At 33.5% G+C, this 20,615-nt stretch overlaps 3 protein-coding genes, 1 non-coding gene and 1 pseudogene across 6 annotated transcripts; 2 read left to right on the top strand and 3 right to left on the bottom strand.

Moving 5' to 3' along the window:
* Nucleotides 1–742: 742 nt before the first annotated feature.
* AT5G21535 lies at nucleotides 743–1,111 on the top strand (annotated as a pseudogene; the record flags this gene model as incomplete). The annotated part of the gene is made up of 1 exon: nucleotides 743–1,111.
* Nucleotides 1,112–7,089: 5,978 nt separating this feature from the next.
* CKX7 (cytokinin oxidase 7) lies at nucleotides 7,090–10,788 on the bottom strand. The gene is made up of 4 exons (NM_180532.3): nucleotides 9,830–10,788; nucleotides 9,438–9,713; nucleotides 8,394–8,656; nucleotides 7,090–7,654 (listed from the first exon to the last, which is right to left on the bottom strand). Exons 1-4 carry the CDS (start codon nucleotides 10,550–10,552, stop codon nucleotides 7,342–7,344), a joined length of 1,575 nt encoding a protein of 524 aa, NP_850863.1. The 5' UTR covers nucleotides 10,553–10,788; the 3' UTR covers nucleotides 7,090–7,341.
* A 2,966-nt stretch (nucleotides 10,789–13,754) lies between these two features.
* On the bottom strand, nucleotides 13,755–15,215 carry NdhU (Chaperone DnaJ-domain superfamily protein). Of its 2 annotated transcripts, none has more exons than NM_180531.4 (5): nucleotides 14,833–15,215; nucleotides 14,652–14,713; nucleotides 14,444–14,533; nucleotides 14,190–14,330; nucleotides 13,755–14,089 (listed from the first exon to the last, which is right to left on the bottom strand). In NM_180531.4, exons 1-5 carry the CDS (start codon nucleotides 15,098–15,100, stop codon nucleotides 13,994–13,996), a joined length of 657 nt encoding a protein of 218 aa, NP_850862.1. In that variant the 5' UTR covers nucleotides 15,101–15,215; the 3' UTR covers nucleotides 13,755–13,993. The 2 variants fall into 2 exon arrangements, with proteins under 2 accessions (NP_850862.1, NP_001031919.1); NM_001036842.1 differs by having other exon boundaries at nucleotides 13,773–14,089; nucleotides 14,190–14,327; nucleotides 14,833–15,168.
* Nucleotides 15,216–15,265: 50 nt separating this feature from the next.
* Nucleotides 15,266–15,337, top strand: AT5G21378. The gene has a single exon. It is a non-coding gene; the product is annotated as a tRNA-Asp (tRNA).
* Nucleotides 15,338–15,372: 35 nt separating this feature from the next.
* CIPK26 (Ca2+regulated serine-threonine protein kinase family protein) lies at nucleotides 15,373–20,150 on the bottom strand. The gene is made up of 15 exons (NM_180530.3): nucleotides 19,888–20,150; nucleotides 19,143–19,346; nucleotides 18,994–19,056; nucleotides 18,804–18,875; nucleotides 18,501–18,608; nucleotides 18,337–18,417; nucleotides 18,081–18,134; nucleotides 17,869–17,994; nucleotides 17,690–17,779; nucleotides 16,755–16,877; nucleotides 16,538–16,648; nucleotides 16,318–16,431; nucleotides 15,984–16,040; nucleotides 15,807–15,881; nucleotides 15,373–15,725 (listed from the first exon to the last, which is right to left on the bottom strand). Exons 2-15 carry the CDS (start codon nucleotides 19,311–19,313, stop codon nucleotides 15,651–15,653), a joined length of 1,320 nt encoding a protein of 439 aa, NP_850861.2. The 5' UTR covers nucleotides 19,314–19,346; nucleotides 19,888–20,150; the 3' UTR covers nucleotides 15,373–15,650.
* Between the last annotated feature and the right edge of the window lie 465 nt (nucleotides 20,151–20,615).

Here is a 20,615-nt window from a genome sequence, read left to right as displayed (position 1 = left end):
AACATTTCGATTAATACACCTCATTTACATTAACCAATAAAAACTTACTATTTTTCCATGTCATCCTATTAACTTAACAAAATTAAAATTAGACATGGGCCTAGCCAACCAAACTATTTTCAAAACTAAAATCTGTATAAAAATATGGGTCTAAACTTCATAATCTAGAAAACTTAGACCTCGGAAAATAAACCGCAGCGCTGTACCAAACCAAAACCGATGAAAAAACTAAACCGAACCGAACAAATAATTTGAAAATAACCGCATGGATATTAAATTCTATAACTGAAACCGAATGGATACAGACCAAAATATTTTGGATAACCGAAACTATCCGAAATATAATTATATTTTTAAAATTATTAGTTATTTTTAAACCTAATAATTAAAAATAGATATATAATAGTAAAAATAGTCGAAAGTAACCAAAAATATATGAAAATATCAAAATAACCAAAATATCCAAAAATATTTTAAAACAATAACCGAATAGATATAATTTTTAAAACCGAAAGAACCGGAACCGAACCGAATCCGAACTCAAACCGAACCAAAATTTTAAAATAACCGAATGCATACTAAACTTTATAACTGAAAGAACCAATAACCGAATAGATACGAACCGATACTGGATAAACAATCGAATGCCAATGACTAAGAAAACTTATCTAAAAGCTTGACTGGTTGAAACGAAGTGCCTACGTTTGTGACTGCATGAGTTTACGGAATCAGACGGTTGTGGTTTCAAGCGTTATAAAACTTTTTGAACGACTGGTTTAGAAATTGGTGCGTTTTTGGAAGCTTTATGACTGGTTAACGGATTTACATTTATATTAGGAAAATTACGGGTTTATGTTTTTGGCAAGCTAATTACAGATTTACGTTTTTGGCGGGAAAATTATGGATTTACATTAATTTGGCGGCAAAGTTACGGATATACGTTTTTTGCGGGAAAATTAAAGGTTTAGTTTTTTTTTGCGGAAAAATTACGGATTTATGTTTTTGGTGGGAAAATTACGGATTTCCTTTTTTGGCGGGAAAATTACGGGATTACTTTTTTGGCAAAGAAATTAAGAGTTTATGTTTTTGGCATGAAAATTACAAGTTTATGATAATGTTATCATCATGATGATATCTATCATGACTATGGTATGTTGATATGGTGATGAAGACGATAGTATGATGATGATGGTGATGATAGTATGATATTATGAGAGGGTAATGATGATGATGATATTGTGTTGATAATGAATAAATTGATGGGTTGATGAAGCCAATTAAAAAAAGATTGATTATATTCAATCGGTTTAGAGATTTTGGTACAACTAAGATGTCATTTTTGTCTTTTAAGGTCTAATTAAATTTATCTCTCTGGTATGGTTATTCGATTATCCAACAATCTAAGTTTTAATTTTCAAGTTTTGAAAAACAAACAAACATAGATTTTAGCTCTTTATGCTTTTTCAACATATGAATCAAGTATGCATGTGGAAGACTAAAATCAAAGATGATAACTCCATATAATATATTCTTAAGAATCTACAATGACTTTAACCTCACCAGAATTAACATCTGGTGATTTTTAACTCTTTTCACTTTTTTTTCTTAATGACTCGTCTAAAATAATGTTCGTAATACAAAAAAATAGCTTCCAAAACTTGTGAAAGCTATATAGATCTTACTTAAAAAAATTAACAAATGCATTGATGAATCATGACAAATAACATTCAATACCTACATACAACTTAACAAAAGTACATTTAAAAGAAAAAAGCCCGCGACTTGGCTCAGGTTTCGCCTTAATATCAATAATATCAATATACAGTTATGAATGATGAGGACTAACGAGAAATAAACAAGTTGATATCAGAGACTACAAATTCTGCTCAGCAGGTCACATGGAACTTTTCCTCACCAGTAGATTTCATTCACCTTAATAAAAACAAAAATGTAGATTTCATTGCAGATTGATACTATAAATAATTATAGATTCTTGTCTCTGATATCAACTTGTTTATAGTGTGGTATCAACTATCAAGGTACTTATTTTTTTCTTTTTCTTTTACTTTGTGTCTCTTTAAAGTTTGGTATCATTTATCTTTGTAGTTTAACAAAAAAAAAAAATCATTTGTCTTTGTATCCAACAAAACTCAAAGATTAATATATATCCACAGTAAAACCTTTATAAATTAATAGCATCTCGACTATAATAATTTATTAAATAATAGAGATATTACGTGATAAAAAACAATTTTAAACAGTTATTTTTATTAATTTATGGGGTTTTAATTCTTACACTATAAGGTTTTGAGTGTACCATACAATTGGGTCTTTTCAGTTTCTTATTTTTTTCTTTCTCCTATATTGAGATATAAATAAGAACTGAATTTGGACTCGGAGGGTAGGGACCAACTCACATATATAGGACTTTGGATGTTTGTTAAATCCAAAATCCACAATGGCAACAATTGTGCAAGTAGATGGCATTCCAAAATCTGGATTGTTTTGAGAAAATATAAGTTTTTCGTGTAAAATATCCTCATGAGTCATCTTTTTTTTTTGCACATATAAAAATCACATCGTAATAAATATCCGCAGCTCTATAAAAGTTTCTTATTGAATCTACGAAGAACTCGTATAGATTTGTCACAAAATGATTTTGAGTGTCACCTAACATGGTCAAGTATGACATTGGGTGGAAACAAAAATTGAGAAAAAGTTCATAACTCTAGAGTCGAATTAAAATTTACGAACAATGTATGTGTGTGTGTTTGTCTATATATGTAGAGCACAGTAGATACATACTAAAACATACCGTGTTGGGCATATCACATCACATCATTGTAATGTAGTTGTGGAGAGATAGAGATATGAAAACTGAAAAGTATGTGAATCAAAATTGAATGTGGAATGGTCCTTCCTAAAAGAATAGCTGTAATTGAACTCTATATGACATCGTTTTCTAGTGGACCGTTCTATATTCAACATATACACTACTTCGTTTTGTATCTTTGTAGCAGTAAAGTTTTCGATTGAGAGTTTTGTGTGAATGCTATTTCGATTTGAGAATGATATAAAATGTTCTTTAATTACTTTACTGAAACGAATAATCATATAACCATACCGACATGGGTTAGTTTGTTTTATTGTAATGGGTTAAAAATATGTTTTGTTTTTGAATGAAGAAATGTTGGTATTTGGTAGATAAAACGGAGCGAATAGAGTAGACTAGTGGAGGAAGCAATATAGGAGTTAATGCTGTGGACACAAGGGATGGTGCGGACCAGCCCGGTCTGGAAGATAAGTGGTTAAGCAAAAGATCAATGACTACCAAATATATTCCTTCTTTAGTTTCCTATCTTTTTCATAACAATGGTTATATATATTTTATATTTAGGACAACTAATTCAAATCTGTTTTCTTTTTCTAATCAAAGAATTGTTGTTTAAATTAAACATCTAATACGATTATATCCCTTTTTAAAAGCTAATGTTATTTATAATAATTCAAATTCATTTGTTAATTCTAACACTTTAAAATATGACAACCGACGAACTAGTTTGCATGAATAGTAAATAACGCAGTATGCAGATATCGATTTTAAATTTGGGAAAACCTTCTTTACTTTTTCTTATATAGTTGCTATGATCACAATAGACATGAATTTATATAATAGTAACGGCAAGTCCGAGGACGTAAATCAAAAGTATCTTTATGATAATTGTCTTCTCATCGTTGTTCGATTGTGCTCTATTCTTTTTATTTTAAAGTCTTCACATTTTCATTTCACTTTTTCTCTTTGAAATTTTCATTTCTTGGGCACTAAAACTTTATCTTTCTTTCTTTTCATTTATCGGGGAATCATAGATATTCTTTTGGTTAATTAATTTACCTAAAGCAAGTTAAAATTCACATGCATAAAGCATCTCCATTCACGTGTCAAACGGAACGTAATTCCATAAAACCAACCCTCACAAATTAATTCTCGCGAATGAAAAACTAAATTCATCAGCCATGACAACTGTATGAAGATCTATTTCACCAAACCATTATTTTATATATTCAAGTTTGAATTTTGGTCTCCCATTACCCCCACTGGTATCAGGATTTTTGGTTTTTTTTGGGGTTAATTAATACTTTAATAGTATCAGGATTTAAAATCAAACATTAGTTGTCTTCAAGATGAAGAGTACTTCTTAAAAATCTCAAATTATAATTAGTTCAAGAAAAAAGGTTATACCATTAGTAATGTGTAGCATGCATATATATTCATTAAAAATATGGTTCGTACATGATCTTAATACCATTATTTCTTAGTAACAAAAAACTTCGGACGGCCTATGTCCATAATCAGAACCGGTATTGAAATTTTATGGATGTACAAGCAAAATATTTTTGTGAAACTATTGATCTCAATAACATTTTTTTTTCTGTTGGCCATATAAATATAATACGTCGTTGAAGCTTGGAGGCCTACTTACATTTTTATCGACGTACGTACGTAAGTTTATCATTTATTAGTTTTATGCCATTTTTTCGATAAAAAATTATAATTAGAACTTTAGACTAATCATAAGATACCTACTAGACCAATTATGTTAAACCTGATATAATAGATTGTGTACCTATCAATTATTCAAGTTAATATTGCCTAATACCTTTCCTCGATTTGGACAAAACGAAGCTATAAAATAGTAAGAACGCCTTTGGCTTGTAGTGACCCATAAGCTGTAAATAAAGCAATTAAAAGCTGATAAACACGTCCGTGCATGCATGGCACGTTTAGCAGAACGTACTAGGATGATCTTGCATGGGAAATTCTTAGCCCATTGTTTTTTTTGTTCTATGGTTTCGATGAAATCATCATCTTATAATTGCATTATCTAAAGCTGTGAACAAATATATAAAAAAATTAGAATCTCATCTTTTGTGAAAGAGAAACAAACAGAAAAGCAACGAGTAAAGAAAAGTTGCTAGATGAAAAAGTAAATCATTATATGTATTTGTTGAGGGTTTGGGGAAATCGAGTAGATTTTGGTTCGGAACCCAAAATTTTGAAAATCTTTTCTTTTTAGTTTTTTCTGTACGCAGATTTATCCACTGGTATGCGACAAGCTTTCACATTCTTTCATTTAAAAGGGCACTTTCTTTGTTGAACAGAGATTGTAGTTCTCTATAATATTAAGAAAGGGTGTTATTACAGCAAAAAATATTAGCTTCTTTCAGCAAAAAATATTCTTATTTTTTAGTGGAACCTAGTTTGAGAATATCTATATGCTATACGATGTATACCTATTTTTAATGGACAAATGATCGAAATATATATATATCTTGTTATCTTTGCGACCAAGAGAGATTAACATATATACTAACCTTGTTTCATATGTACGTAACTCTGTAAGACCATGCATTTGAGGTTTACTGATCTTTCTATGCCTGGTTTCGATTCTATACCTATCTTGTTAACATTAATTATCTTCAAATATGTACAGAGGAAAGTTCCTTTAGCTGATCTTTATACAGACAGACACAAACAAAAATAATTGAAATCATTTCCTTTGATATCTTCAAACTAGCTAGCTTTACGTACGTTATCTTTATGGGCATGTGAGATTTCTCCCAAAAAGAAACAAAAAAAATAGAAGACAAAAGAATCAGAATCTCTTAAGAGGAACAATGTACACGAAAAATATACATGATTATCTACAACAACAAAAGATAAGTAAAGAAAAATATATATATGTGTAGAATTGTTTTCTTTTTTGATAATATATGTAGAAAGGTTGGTGAAGCTCAAAACCTTTTTCCTTGACTCTTTTGTGGTAGAAAGAAGAGAAGAATCTGATGCCCTAAATCTACAACTCTTATTAATTAACTTTTCTTTCTCTCGAAGATTGGCAAACAAAAAAGATAATATGGAGTGGTTAACAAGTCAAAAGTAAACCTTACCGCGACTGATCAACGCATCCATTTCCCGTTCTTTAATGTGTGAAATTTATTATTTTTACTACATATCAAAAATAAAAATCTCAAATATAAACGATTTTGAAACAAGAAGATATGTATTCAAAAATGTTCACATAAAGTCAACCTCGATTAACTAATTTTTTCTTTTTCCGGTTCATGTTATAATTAGTCTCTTCCCCATTGTTGGTGCTTAGAGACCTTCCCCACTTTTCTCTTTTAGGTGGTTAAGTGTATACCAATTTAACCGAACTTGAATAAATCATTTCATACTTTCCAAATTAGTGGTATCTCTTTTATTGATTTCGGTTGTTATTATTTGTCACGTTCATATATACATCAATATCTCTCGCGTGCTATATAACATTGCATCGATATGGACATACATCATCTAATTTGCTTGCCGTCGACATCTTTATATATTAATATTATGTTCATCAGTTTAAATTTGCTAAATTTCGCTATCCCATCACCGAATTATACATGTTACAACAGTACTCAATATATGAATTTGAACTTTGACTGGAAAGTCTACGACATGTCACAATTGTTAGAATAATTTGGAAAAGATAAATTGTTTTATATCTCCAAGTGCATAAGTTATTCCAAATGGTCCAAATCGAATAGTCGATAGGACATAAGAATTTAGTAGGAATTATCCAAAATAGTGTCATAATCACAATAGTATCATGGACTGGCTCCAATATGGATGATGGATGATTGATTTGATTGATCCATTTATAGTTTTTGGATTAATTATTGGGACAGCATGTGAAAAACAATCTTTTCTATGTCTATCAATTCCACGCATTTTGGATACAAATGATACAATATTAACTATGATTGAAGAGATGAAAGAAGAACAAACAAATTAACCCAATAATATACAAGCAAAATCCACATATAATAATGTGCAAGAATATTATCTAGTACATATGTAATGTGTGATTTATTTTGACCAAAAAGAAGATTTCGTTCAGCGATGAGTTCCCCAATCCAAATAACGTAACTCTTTGGAACTCCAATTTTTTCCCATGTCTCTTACCTCTCTTTTTCTATCATATAAAGTTTTATTTCATTCAAGATTTTAGATAATCTTCACCTAACAGACCGGTTGAAAATAAATTGACTAATTAATTACTTAATTCATAATATAACAAATTTTAAATTACATTTCAAGATAACCAAACAAGGACGTTTTTCTTGTGATTTTGTTATTCATAATTGGACATGACTCGTAGGCCACCTTTTATAAAAAACCAGCTGATTTTTTTCTTGGGAAAAAAGAAAAATACAGAAAAAATTACATAAAGACCACAAAACTCAAGAATACAAAAGTAAAAATAAGAAAAGTAAAAAAAGTAAAAATATGAGGGGTCAAAGAGACCTATTGAAAATCTTTTGACCCGGTGAAAGTATAGCCATGGGATCAAACATAGCTTTCCTATCAACAAATCTCGACCATCGGTTTCCAAAATGGCGAATCCATTCCTCTTGAGACTTGTAATGAGGAAGATACAATTTGTAATCAATTCCGTTTTTGACACACCAATGAACGATCTCTTGGTTTTGAGCTACCATTTTCTCTACCGAAGAGACTTTCGCACACGGCGGCACGAACCGAAGCAATGCCACAATGTAGAATATCTCTCCTTCTTCCGGTATAACCACGGACGTCCGATCATCCCACCTGATAAAAACCAACCAAATTATTATTTAATCATTCATATTATAAAACAAATACCCACTAAATCTAAATGGAACAAAAGACATTTTCCATAAAAAAATCGGAGAATAAAAAATAAACATTTTGGTGGCCCTTTGCTCACGATTGGTTTCATTTCTTACGTCTACTATTTGTACCAGCAAATCTCATTTTCCACATAAAGTAAAACATATAAAGACGAAACTACCCTTCAGTAACCTACAAAAGGCTATTTTAGAAATGTAAAATAAAAAATTTAACGTTAGTTCATATTGGGTCCCTACAAATTTCATCTCTTTCCCTATATGACGCTAACCTTAACGACGGTTACAATACATATCCGTCACCCACCCAACCGTAATACCTAATACGGCATCGTATTAGTTTAGTATTCTTTTTTTTATCTCGCCTACAAAATCTAAACGACCACACTAAATTCCAACTTTTATTGTACTTAAAACCCCGTACGGGTAAAAAAAATGACGAGGGGACTGAAGAAAGACACGTGTGCCACATTGGCGACAATTTGTTGATCACACGACTTGCGACTTGTGGAGCCTTTTTTTAGTTTAAGCATGCACGACTAATCATCACACGTGATAAACACATGCCATAAAACTAAACTAGACCGATCTTCTTTTAGTCTTTTAGATAGGTGCCTTGTCTAACCCAAAATAAAAAGATGGGTCCTAGTTAAAAGAGAGGAAGAGAGAGCAATATTCACCTGCTTCGCAAGAGTGGGTACACAAGCATTGGACCATTGACTCCGTTCTTGACAAGTTCTTTGAACACCGTCCGATTGAAATCTCCGATGTCTCGCTTCGACACGAAGAGGTTGAGCCAAGGGTGAGGCGTTTCCCACGTACCGTTCTCCTTCGCGATTTCTTCTGACCGTTTGACTCGTAGTAAAAAGTCAACGTACGGCAGATCTACCTCGAATCTTAATCCTTCATTAAATCTTAGCCGTCCGATCAATCTCTCCACCCTCTACACAAAAAAATGGAAAAAAATCAGTCAGGGGGTATTTCGGTACATACATAGATGATTCCATATAAAACGATGGCCAGATTTTAGCCGGGACCGTTTGAAATCATATCATCAATGTTTTACTACAGAAACGTTTACATGCTACAATTACGATTTCAACCTTACGTCCCATACCGCACGACCAATGGACACGTCACACGTGTTGGTTTAATCTAAATAATTGAGTAGAAAAAGGCAAAGTGATCTTAAAATATGTGTTTCATGAGAAAGACAACAAAAGCAACAAAAAAAAAGAAAAGAAAAAGAAAACGAAGACAAATGTCCTTTTCGTAATAACGTGGTTACGACAAGGGCATTAGAGAGAAGCAAATAAATATTTTTTTCATGTCAGACAATCCAAAATCGAAGATACATTACACAATGTCTCGTCAGTTTCATATTATGCAGTCAGACAAGAGACTGTATAATTCCCTTTCCCACCCTATTATATTTCCTTAACTAAACCATATATTATTATTATTATCATCTTTTTACTGTTTTTTGAATTGTATGTTTGTGTAATCATGGAGGTCGAGAAATCTGAAAACGGTCCTATATGAACTACGTGTCGTATAACAGTTAGTGAAATAAAACGGGTCAACTTCACACTTCAATCTAAGGTCAATTTCGGTCAAACAAAGTTTCTAGAACATCAGAATCTTCCACCGCCGTTAGATCATAAAAGATGAACGGTTCTTGAATTTCTGAAAAATGTTATAAAGTTTCTCAAAGTTATTATTACCTTGTCAATGGTTGAGTTGGAATCGGAGTCTCTGTAGTGAAGACCGAGTTCGAGGCAATAAAGAACCGACCCGCAAGATTGTGGTAGTCGGGTCGGGTCAAACTCGTGGTCCGGGTGGAGGGGAACTGTTGGCCATCCGTTAACCGGGTCAGCACCGTTGACAAACACGAATCCTTCCACGTAATCGAACGATGACTCGTTCTTCTGACTTACTAGCCACTCGGCGTCTTGAGTGAACTCATCGAACTCGGTGTATACTACTCTTATCCATCTCACCTAACACAACAATCATTTATATTATGGACCAAATATCTTATTTTTGATTGGATTAGAGAAAATATATATATATATAACTGAGATTGTTATTTATATTGTTGGTTTTAAGTATTCACCATATCAGGAGCTGGCTGTAGCAAAACCCTAGCTCTGGTGATGATACCAAACTGACCAAGACCACCTAAAACAGAGAAGAATAGCTCTGAATTCTCAATCTCCGAGCAAGTAACGACGTCACCATTTCCCGTAACGACGTCCAACTCCGTTACATTTGACGTCTGTGGTCCGTAACGGAACGCTTGACCACTAACGCCGGCATTTGACAACGTACCTCCCACCGTTAACCCAAGATAATCAGTCCAAGACCTCGGAGCCAAACCGTACTCCGAAACGCACCGTTTCAATACATCTTCCCATAATGCCCCTCCGGAGACATCAACAAACGCCGTGGCATCACCGCCGGATAAATAACCAACCTCGAAATGATTCTCCGCCGTGGTACTCATATCGACAACGAGTCCTCCTTCCGCCATGGCTTGACCGTTGATAGAATGGCCGTTTCCACGCGCCGCCACCGTTAGTTTATCTGACCTCAGAGCCGCTTTCACCGCTCCGGCGATATCTTCCGGTCCCACTGGTCTCACCACAGCAAGAGGCTTCACACAGTTCATGCCGCCAAAATCTCTCCCGGCGATATCCGCCGCAGCTCCACCACATAAGATTTCTCCTTGGATGTTAAGTGACTCAGAAACACCATCCGTAGATTTTCCGGCGGCGGTGGCGGCAGAGGCAGCCTCGGCGTCGTTTTCCAAGAAGTATGGTTCTATGTAAGCTATCATTTTGGTGTGTGTGTGTGTGTGTGTGTGTGATTGTGTGTAAATGCTAAATAGAGAGACTCTAATGTAGATGGAAGCTTTTTAGCTTTTGGAACCAAACCTTTTTTTGTTTGTCTGTGGTGAGAGAAGCTTGTGGCTTAGCTATAAATAGCGACTGAGGTTACAGATTTTGGATTATTTTTATTATTAATTGTTTAATTGTGATGAATTTTTTAATTTCATTCGGCCGTTGAAAATGCAATTACTTTTAATAACGTCTTTTAAAAATTAAATGTTATTTTAAACGAAGATATTGGATTTTTAAAATGTCTCCTAAAATTTGTCAACACTTGAGTTATATGAAGATAACTAAAGGAGGAAAAAAGAAAAAGATTCAACCATTCTTAAAAGAATGGTTAAAGGATCCTCAAAATCTGTCCCGTACCGAAAAAGAAAAGAAAAAAAATGAGAAAGCAGAAAAATCTAAGAAATTAATGGTGTAAGGAAGTTGGTCTGTATGCTTACGGCATTATAGAGAGATGACGTCGTTATTGTTTTTTTCTTCTTCTTCTTCAAAACAGCCAAGTATAACTGAGTTTTCTACCATCATAGCTCAGTAATTAGTAATTTCGTTTAAATTAGACGGTTTAAGAATTGCTTCATAGGGTTGGAATGACATCTAATTCCTTCTTCTTCTTTTTTTATTTTACAAAATTTAAACAAAAACATGGAGTTTACACCTTTATTTTATCCTATAAACTATTTGATGAAAACTTTTGGACAGCAAAAAGTAAACAAAATAATTGAGGTTGATAGATGATTATGTCATTCCCATCCCGAAATTTTAGCTATGGTTGATAATGTTAGGGATATGTAATCATTAATTATTGATGAGAACTGAGAATCACTCTGGTTTAGGGAGAGTAGATTGTTTAAATGTATAAAGATGAGTTCATAATTTACATAGTTTCAAGTTTTCTCTTTTTGACCACGATACATATCTCATTTATATACGTAGATGTACTGAGACATTCGTAGAAATATTCATAACAATTGTCCAAAATTAAACGAGACTAAAATGTTTTGAGATAAAACGTTAAAAAGATAAGCGTATACCTAGAAATAGTAAAACAAATAAAATAAAAACCCAACTAAGATGAACAATTTTTCCTTACCAAAAAAAAAGAAGATGAACAATCTTTGAAAATTACAATTGAAATTTATACTTTCGTATACAAAGAGGCTAATGTAGAAAACATGAGAAAATGCTTCTTAGAAGTTTATTTGAGAAACAACTCTTAAAGGCTAAAGCAAATGAAGAAACCCCTCGTTTTTTTCTCCTTTCAATTATTTATAATTAGACCAAAAAACAACATTTGATTCGTTAGAAAGTTGAAAGTTAGGTTTAACGTTTGTCTTAAAACTCTGAAATCATATTCAGTGTTGGTTAAAAAGATCAGTAAACATTGGTAATATGCAGTGAAATGTCTTTTTAAATAAAGAATTCCCGGATTCGGACAACGCAAATTTTTAATATTGGGTCAAACTACACTATTGATTCAGAAGAAGACAACATCCAATACAATCGTGTTCACAACTTCTTGACTTCTAGAAGAAGTACATTACTTAATTATAATTAGTACGAGCATATTAATAAATTCAAGATACCGCTTATAAGAAAATTTTAGTCGATTGAAATGAAAAAAATTAGTCGTTGTTTCTTTAAACCCTCAATCCAGTTTGAAATGTTATTGAAACGATACAACTTACATTATCCATGAATGAATCAAAATGCTTTAACTATCAGAATCTGTGAATATACGATGGTTGACATAACTAAAAATAGGGTTTAAGATAAAAGTTAGAAAAACACTGATTCTCCTATACGTTATTTAATTACTACACAGAAAAAGGACAAAACATATTAGAGTTTGAAGAATATGTAAAATAGTTACATGTTGATTGACTATACTATAGATTATAGAATAAAAATTGTGTTGTTCCAGTAGAAAACCATAAATTGAAATTTTTGAGTAACTTTATTACTCCTCATATACTACTATTTAGTATCTCCTCATATACTACTATTTCTCATGCATAAAGTAAACGTCAATGATGATAAAATAAATAAATATAGAAAGTAAACGTTAATGAATTGACGACATTAGTCTCTCTATTCAATTATTGTGGGGTTTATTATTGTTTTACAATAATCGTGGGGGCAGGCAAATTTACTTTATCATATGAATTAATTCGCTGACTTGGGTTTTTAAAAGGGAAAATAAAAGGTTTCTGACCGACTCAAACACTAAAATATAAAGATTTTAGGAGGGCATTTCCCAAATCCCGCCCGAATTGATTAAGTAATTCCGGAATGTTGTCCCAATAAAGTAATTTAACTACACATCTATTAAAATGGAGGAAGTACATACTTAGCAAAAAGAAGAAAGTTTGCAATTAATTATGAGTTTTACAGATTTGTTATTTTTGAATATTTTAAAATACATATTTATGATTTTCCGCTAAAATACACATTTGATAGTAAATATTAAATCTTAAAAACAAATAAAATCCACTAACTTCATATATAACGGATAAAATATTTGTTAAATTGCATTTTTTATATCTTGGAAAATATGAATTCAGATTTTTTATTGGAAAATTTAAAATTATTTGTTTGATATTTTTAATTTTTAAGAAAGTTCAATGTTTGCGATTGCAAACAGTATCCTAGTTCGTAATTCAAAAGTAAAAAGCTTGATCGCTACTATATCATTCTGAAGTCAAAGAGGTCGTGTAAGCTAATTGACGTTACTAAAATACACTGTACTACGTTTTTTTATTTGTATCTTATTGACTTATTAATTAGCTAGTACTGAGTCAAGAACTTATATATATATTTTTAACGTCAACGTAAACACTTTTTAATTGTTGATTAATATATAGATTGAATTTTTGATCCTGAACTCCCGACGACGTTTGTTTGAGAACCAGACCTTATCTCTCTTTCCGGTTTAAGATTTTAAAACATTTGCATCTCTTCTATTCCCACGATTTTTCTATTTTTGTTTCTTACAAACATTAAGTGCTTGGCACGCCCATCAGCAAATGTTTGGCCATATTTGTGATCAACACAAATTGTATGTCAACAAAAATTGAAATGATGTTACAAACAAAATAGACAAGACTATTGAAAATTCATGTTCTGATGCTTTAAACAGTAAATGATAAATGATGTGTCCATGCCTAATGAAAATTTTATTGTCCAAAAAATATAATTCAGATTTGGTATTTAGATTCTATGCATTACAACGTGGAAACGAGATACGTAAATACCCACATACAAAGATACGTTATATTGTTGTAGCTTGAACATCATCATCAAATCTAATCGGGTAAATAAACATCGGATTTGAAGTGAGGAAGAAGATATGAAAAGAAGAGCTATAAAGAAACGAAATTTGGCTAACGATTGAACGCAACCGAAAGAGCAACACCAAGGACAAGCCATGCTCCAATGAAGTATCCCAAAATCCTCGTTGGTCCTACATCTTCCGGTTCCTGTCCATTTCTCCCAAACATTTTATTATATTAGAACCCGACTTAATATACAAAGCCGAACCAAACTACATGAACTTTATAGCATTCTCAACATACGTACCTGAGGAGGTGGCTCTTCCCTGGATGGTTCCATGATGTCAACCTCAAATGGCCACACGTACCGTTCTGCTTTTTCGCTTCTTGCTAGACTCCAATCGTACATTCTTCTCTCTTCCACGGTCGACAATATCGTATATGACTCCTAAAAAATCATCCTCAACTTCCTTTATATATATAATAACTACATGATACTCACAAGATGATATATAAGATTATACAATTCAAAAGGTTCGGTTGTTAGGTGATGATACTGACTTTGATAAGATCCATCTTGGTCTTGAGTTGTTCTTCATCTAGTCCTTGTTCCTTCAACTCTTTAACTCTTTCTTTGTAACCAATTGTAACCTGATAAATACCAATATAAACTTCATACCGAGTCCTTCAATCTCAACATGTATCTAAATTTCTTATAATCTAAAATTGAATCTAAAGAGAATGAAAATGAGGACACATTAAAACAGACCTGATCATAAGAACAATTTCTGAAAATCCCAAGCCGTCCATAATGATCAACATCTGTAATTGCTGCATTCTAATCCAAACCACCATCAATTTTTCTTATTCATCTTCTTATTCTTTCAAGATTCAAACCAATAATTTAAAAAAATGGAAATGAGATGCAGAGAGAGTGAGAGAGGGATTACGAAGGCCACGTAGCGCGCGTTCGACGTTGAGAGCGGATATTAAAGATGGAGACTCTTTCGGTGCTTCATCAACGGCGGTGCTAGATCCACCTTCGGTTTCTGCCTCCGCCGATACTTCGCTGGAGTTCCTAGCCGGCGAACAGATAATCCGCTTCGTGTTGATAGTTGGCTTCCATGGGAAAGAGCACGTGCTTGGTACGTGATGGAGGACTGATTCACCGGGAATGTGGACTAAAGATGGTTGAGTTATCGTCGATAAGGAAGCCATAGCTCCAAGGTTTACACACCAAACACACAAATATTTCGAATTTTAATTGATAACGGATACCAAAATTGTATCAACCATAGAAATCTAAGCGGATAAATAAATAATGCAGGTCCACTATAATAAGACACAGCTATATAGTATTAGTTATGATTCTTTATCAACAAGGTCGTTGTAGTATAGTGGTAAGTATTCCCGCCTGTCACGCGGGTGACCCGGGTTCGATCCCCGGCAACGGCGATTTTTTATCTTTTGGTGTTAGATTTAGAAACGATGTCGTTTTCAGCTTACTTCAACGTTCTTACAGCATCTTTGAGCATTAATAGTAGTAAGTAAACCCAGTTAGACAAAATGTTTGTGACACAACACAATCGAAGTTTGCAATTATATGAACAGCATAAACTTACTGCACATGCTTCGATATCTACAGAGTCATCAATCTCATGGCTTTTTGTCTCTAATATTTAAAAGAATTGAGTCTTGAAAGAAAGTATCAGCAAAAAGCTAAATAAAAGATAGTCAAAGCAAGGACTTGAATCATCAGTCTTTTTTCTTATTTGCTTAGACCAGAGCTCTCGCCAGATTTCCAAACCACATCGTTAAGTGAGGTTGAGAGCTTCTTGTAGAACTGTAAAGAAAGTAGATGAACAGAGATATAAGAATCGGTCCTCAAGTGAACATATTAGTCGAAAACTTGAAAAATGATTACCTTATGGAATTCTAGTGTATCCCCTTTCGTTTTCCGGACTTCGATCATATGAAGAGACGGTGATACTTGAAATATCTACAAAACATTATAAGATACGGTCACTTCTTTAGTTCCATGACAATTTGGATTCAGATACTAACTTCATAACAGAAAAAGAGTCAGGAGTGCATAATGTACCTCAGTTGCAACTCTTAGGTTTCCTTTCCTTCCAGCAGTCACGTTTTCAAGTCTCATCTGTGTACATAAGTAGCGCTTCAGTAAAAGGAAACTTCCACACCGTAACGAAGTGAGCAATGAGGGTGATAATATGTTAATTAGGACCTTCATTTCTACCCTAATAGGTAATCCGTCTATAAGTGAACTTGTTGGTGAGGTTCGAGTTTATCGATTTATACCAAGGGAGTGAGTCTTTTTATCATGTGTTTGTGATTCTTAACTCTAACAGGAAGCCATCTAAGAAAAAGGAAAAGACGATGCCAATAGCTGTTAAGGTTTCACACGATCGCATTACCTTATAGTTTTTCTTTTGAATATCGAAACCAAGCGGCTTAGAAGCTTCTTCAATCTTTTGGACTAAATCATTAGCAGCACCTTTAGCAGCAAATCTCGTTTCTCGCTTGAATCCCTGCAAGTTAAACGGTATAGACTTCATTACTGAAAATATAATGTGGAAAAACAAGTGTTTGCTCAAGGATTCAAGCAAATAAGTATGTTAAGTCTAAGAGACATACCTCTTCTTCTTCAAACAAATTCCCGAGATCCAGAGCTCTCGACATTGATATCAACTCAAAGGCATTCATTGAAGTTGGTTGCTCCTCTTTCTTTTCTGTGACATGATGCTCCTGTTAATAAATTACAGACTGTTATGTACATTTATTCAAGTAACTTGAAAAAAGGAAAAACAGTTCATTTATCTTATAGATCGCAGACAAAATAAATAAGACTCACTTCTGAATCTTTGAAAACAGCGTCCACATCATCCAAGTTGGCTTCTTCCTTCTCCTCGAAAACAGCTGGCTTGTAATTTTTCTTGAACCACGCATCTCCCAGAACCTCTGGAATTGTGATACGCTGGCACGTTAACACACAGTCAATTAGTTCCACCGTTGAAATCAAGGACGAGCGGCTTTAGTCGCAGATGTTTTGAATGAGTTTAAGTTTAACATGCAAGACACAAAAAAAAGTAATAAAGAGTCGAAGAGGAAATATAGAAAGACTTTGATATAAAAAGTAGATAAAAGTGATTACACAAAGAATTCAAGAGCTTAAGAAATAGGAAACCCCCCCAAAACCCAGAATAAGAAAACACATAAATAAGCCCTTAGTTATATATCATGATTAAGATACTAATCAAACAATCTTCACCAAATCATAACTGAATATCTATCATAATCCGCTATGTATATAACTAAAAAATACAGGAGAATCATAAACTTTTGAGCAATTTAGAAAGATTATGATAAAATCTACCAGCAGAAGCTCATTGCAGGTAGATATCCCTAAAAGAAAATGTCAGCTAGAATGGAAATTATTAATTTATATGACACAGAAACGTACAGTTACTTTAAACAAGTCAATAATTCTGCTTACACGTTGTGACTCAATTTACAAAATAGTAAATGATGCCTAAATATGAAGAAGTATATTTGATATTAAACCTAATGCTAAAAATAGAACAAGACAAACAATAGAATGCCACTTTGGTGGGTTAGGCCGTTAGGGCTTAGACAATCAAATCTTCCCATATATGTTACCCTGGTAAGCCCTAACCTACCTAAGTGTCTAAGAATAAAAACAAGACAAGATTGTTGGGGTTCGACTGAAGAAAACAAAAGAAGAATAGATTTAAATCTTGAAAGCATTAATAAACTGAAATATCTTACAGTCATAGGGTTTGGATCCAAGATTCGGACAATCAAGTTCTTAGCACCAGGAGAGAGCCAAGGAGGACAATGATATTCACCAGCTATTATCTGAGAAATGACGAAAGTGTTAACATAGAAACAGTAATCACCGATAATGGTGAAAGAAGAAGCTTTGAAAAAATGACAAAACTTCTTACCTTTTTATACAGCGTCATGAGATTAGAATCCTCGAAAGGCAAGTAGCCAGCAAGTAGTACAAAGAGTATCACTCCACAGGACCACAAGTCTGCGGTTGCCCCGTCATAACCTTGATCATTAAGAACCTTGTGACAAGAGCAACAACGAAGCTATTAGTAACATAACATGGTGCAACAACCGCATGACATACAAGACACATGCCTAAGCATACCTCAGGAGCAGCATAGTTTGGAGTTCCGCATGCAGTGTGAAGAAGACCATCACCCTGCCAAGACCAAATAAGTTTGATAAGCTGAGAATCTAGAATGGTCAGTATTCAGAGCTTATTAAATATATGTATAAACAGTCAATGAGACACATCGTCGTTGAACTACAGGTTTCTTCATTAGAATAGGACAAGGACAAATCAGTGAGAATTCAGGTAAACAAAAGGATGCTAAGAAAGAAAAATAAGACTCAGTGATTACCCTGACTTGTCGGGACAACGCACTCAATCCAAAATCAGAGACTTTCAGATTTCCTTGAGCATCTAGAAGCAAGTTTTCCGGCTGCAGTGAAATTGTAAGTATCAATTATCTGCACATTAAAGAAACATACTGCAAACTTGGGCATAAACCAAAAAATATCATACCTTTAAGTCCCGGTGGTACACTCCCCTGCTATGGCAGTAATCAACTGCATTAATAAGCTGCTGAAAATATTTCCGTGCATTCTCTTCTTTCAAGCGCCCATCATGTACCTTCACAAGTTTACACATAATGCAAAGGTTAAATCTACAAAGGTTAAATCTACATCAGAGATAAGAGAACGTTTCAATTGCAAGAAACAGGAACATCTATCAAGATTGACCAGAGCTTAGCATACATGTTCAAACAACAATAGATGGATCAAGTAACAATTATAAATCCATTGGGAGGGATTAAGGAAAACTCACAATTTTGTCAAAAAGCTCTCCACCAGTGCCGAACTCTAGAACAATATATATCTTAGTCTTGCTCGCCAAAACCTGGAACGGTATCAATCATTTCCTTAAAAGTTAGCTTCAGCACATTGGCTTCACATACAAAGAGCTCTAAAGCAAGCCAAAGAAAAATAGAGACACAAATAGAAAAATGGAGATATACCTCATACAGCCGCACTACATTTGGATGGTTTATCAGCTTCATAGTACAAATTTCTCTCCTTATCTGTAAAAACAATCAGGAAAGACACACATCATACTTTTGGACTGAAGATGCATCTAGTATATTATCTTATTAGGAAAGAGAGTTACCTGTTCAGCCATCTTATGCTTAAGAACCTTCTCCTTATCAAGTATTTTGAGAGCCACGCGTTCTCCTGTCTCAGTATTAACAGCACACCGAACTTTCGCAAAAGTGCCTTGTCCAAGCGTCTTTCCAACCTCATACTTTCCAACACGACGCTGAACCTTTGGCCGATTCATCACTCCGAATGTTCACCTCTTGATCTTCAAAAGCTGTTTTTGGAAAATGTAATCTCGCATATAAGAATGATTCCATGAAAAGAATCCAACACAACAACAGGCAAGATAGTGTTTCTTTGCTCAATTCACGGAAACTAAATGCAAAAAAAGTGAAAGAAACCGTCAAGAAAAGAACAGTAATATGCCACAGAATTCAATAAAGACAAAGCGTAAAAACAGCTGAAAATCCACAAGGCAATGACAAATCTAGCAGCGGAGATTTTCTCCGGAAATTCCGATCATCCTTTTTAATTACTCCAAAAACAGCCTAAATCTCTAGAATCATGACTTAGATAAATCATATATTGTTCAAGCAAGCATCTACAAATCCAAAATTCTCCACTAAACCAATATTTGTACTGATACACAATTGAAGCGAGATTCTCGAGTTAGCTACAGAACTAATCATCATCACCATCATATAATATAGAGATTATGCACACTTTACACATAAACCAAAAGCGTAAGCAACTCTCTAAGTTACCGAATTACTCATCGAATTCGAAGCAAAAACATGGAGAATCGACCAACAAACCTGCAAAATTGGACGGAGAAAAGTGAGCGAGTAGAGGTGACAAAACCGATGTAGCCGCCTTTGGGGAGCTCAAGAGTTAGCAGGAGAAATTCAAAAGAAAATCTATGGCGGAGAATTCGCAGGAGAAATAAAAAAATGATGGGCTAATACAAGGAGCAACAAGAGATAGAGATGCGACGAAAGAGATACGATGATTGTAGAGAAATTTGTAGCTAACAGACAAAAACTTATTTAATTTCGTGTAGGGACTCTCTCACTTTAATGGACACTTGTTTTTTAATTTTTTTTTTTCGTATGGGACAATTATACGTTTCTTTCCTTTGTTAAGCTCCTCAATTTTCTTAAGAAATAAAATTATGTTTTTTGCCTTTTTTGGTCAATTATTTTGGGTTAATTAATGTAATGACAAAATATTTGAGTATTCAGATTTTGACTAGATATGGACCTAATCAATAGGTGTTTTTTTTTCTTTCTCATTTGAGTTGTTTCTAAGTAATCGATGAATTCTTATGTTTTTGTTACAGACCATTTAAAAAAAAAAATAGTTGTAACTGATTTTATCCACTATTATATATTTTTAAGTCTTAACTCTGAAGTATATATGAGTTTTTTGTAAGAAAGAAAAACCGTTGCTTCTTCACTCTCACTTACTTACTAGTCACTACAAAGTTCAACAAAAGTCATACATTGCAACCGTTTTGTGTAGTGTCAATGGTTATAGACTGATG

This window comes from Arabidopsis thaliana, chromosome 5, assembly GCF_000001735.4.
Source record: "Arabidopsis thaliana chromosome 5, partial sequence".
Classification (NCBI taxonomy): domain Eukaryota; kingdom Viridiplantae; phylum Streptophyta; class Magnoliopsida; order Brassicales; family Brassicaceae; genus Arabidopsis; species Arabidopsis thaliana.
Note: the sequence above shows the minus strand (reverse complement) of the source record. Positions and strands in the feature narration are given on the sequence as shown.

Bases quoted from the DNA above. Each gene is read 5' to 3' on its own strand.
- CIPK26 (NM_180530.3), bottom strand. From the start codon at position 19,313: ATGAATCGGCCAAAGGTTCAGCGTCGTGTTGGAAAGTATGAGGTTGGA. The intron at 18,876-18,993 runs GTATATCTCCAT...ATACCGTTCCAG, and splicing joins ATGTAGTGCGGCTGTATGAG to GTTTTGGCGAGCAAGACTAA. The intron at 15,882-15,983 runs GTACATTATGCA...AATGTTTTGTAG, and splicing joins ACCTAAGAGTTGCAACTGAG to ATATTTCAAGTATCACCGTC.
- CKX7 (NM_180532.3), bottom strand. From the start codon at position 10,552: ATGATAGCTTACATAGAACCATACTTCTTGGAAAACGACGCCGAGGCT. The intron at 9,714-9,829 runs GTGAATACTTAA...TTGTTGTGTTAG, and splicing joins TACAGCCAGCTCCTGATATG to GTGAGATGGATAAGAGTAGT. The intron at 7,655-8,393 runs GTGAATATTGCT...GGTTTTTATCAG, and splicing joins TACCCACTCTTGCGAAGCAG to GTGGGATGATCGGACGTCCG.
- NdhU (NM_180531.4), bottom strand. From the start codon at position 15,100: ATGGCTTCCTTATCGACGATAACTCAACCATCTTTAGTCCACATTCCC. The intron at 14,714-14,832 runs GTAATCCCTCTC...ATTAGAATGCAG, and splicing joins ACGCGCGCTACGTGGCCTTC to CAATTACAGATGTTGATCAT. The intron at 14,090-14,189 runs GTACGTATGTTG...AGAAATGGACAG, and splicing joins GGGAAGAGCCACCTCCTCAG to GAACCGGAAGATGTAGGACC.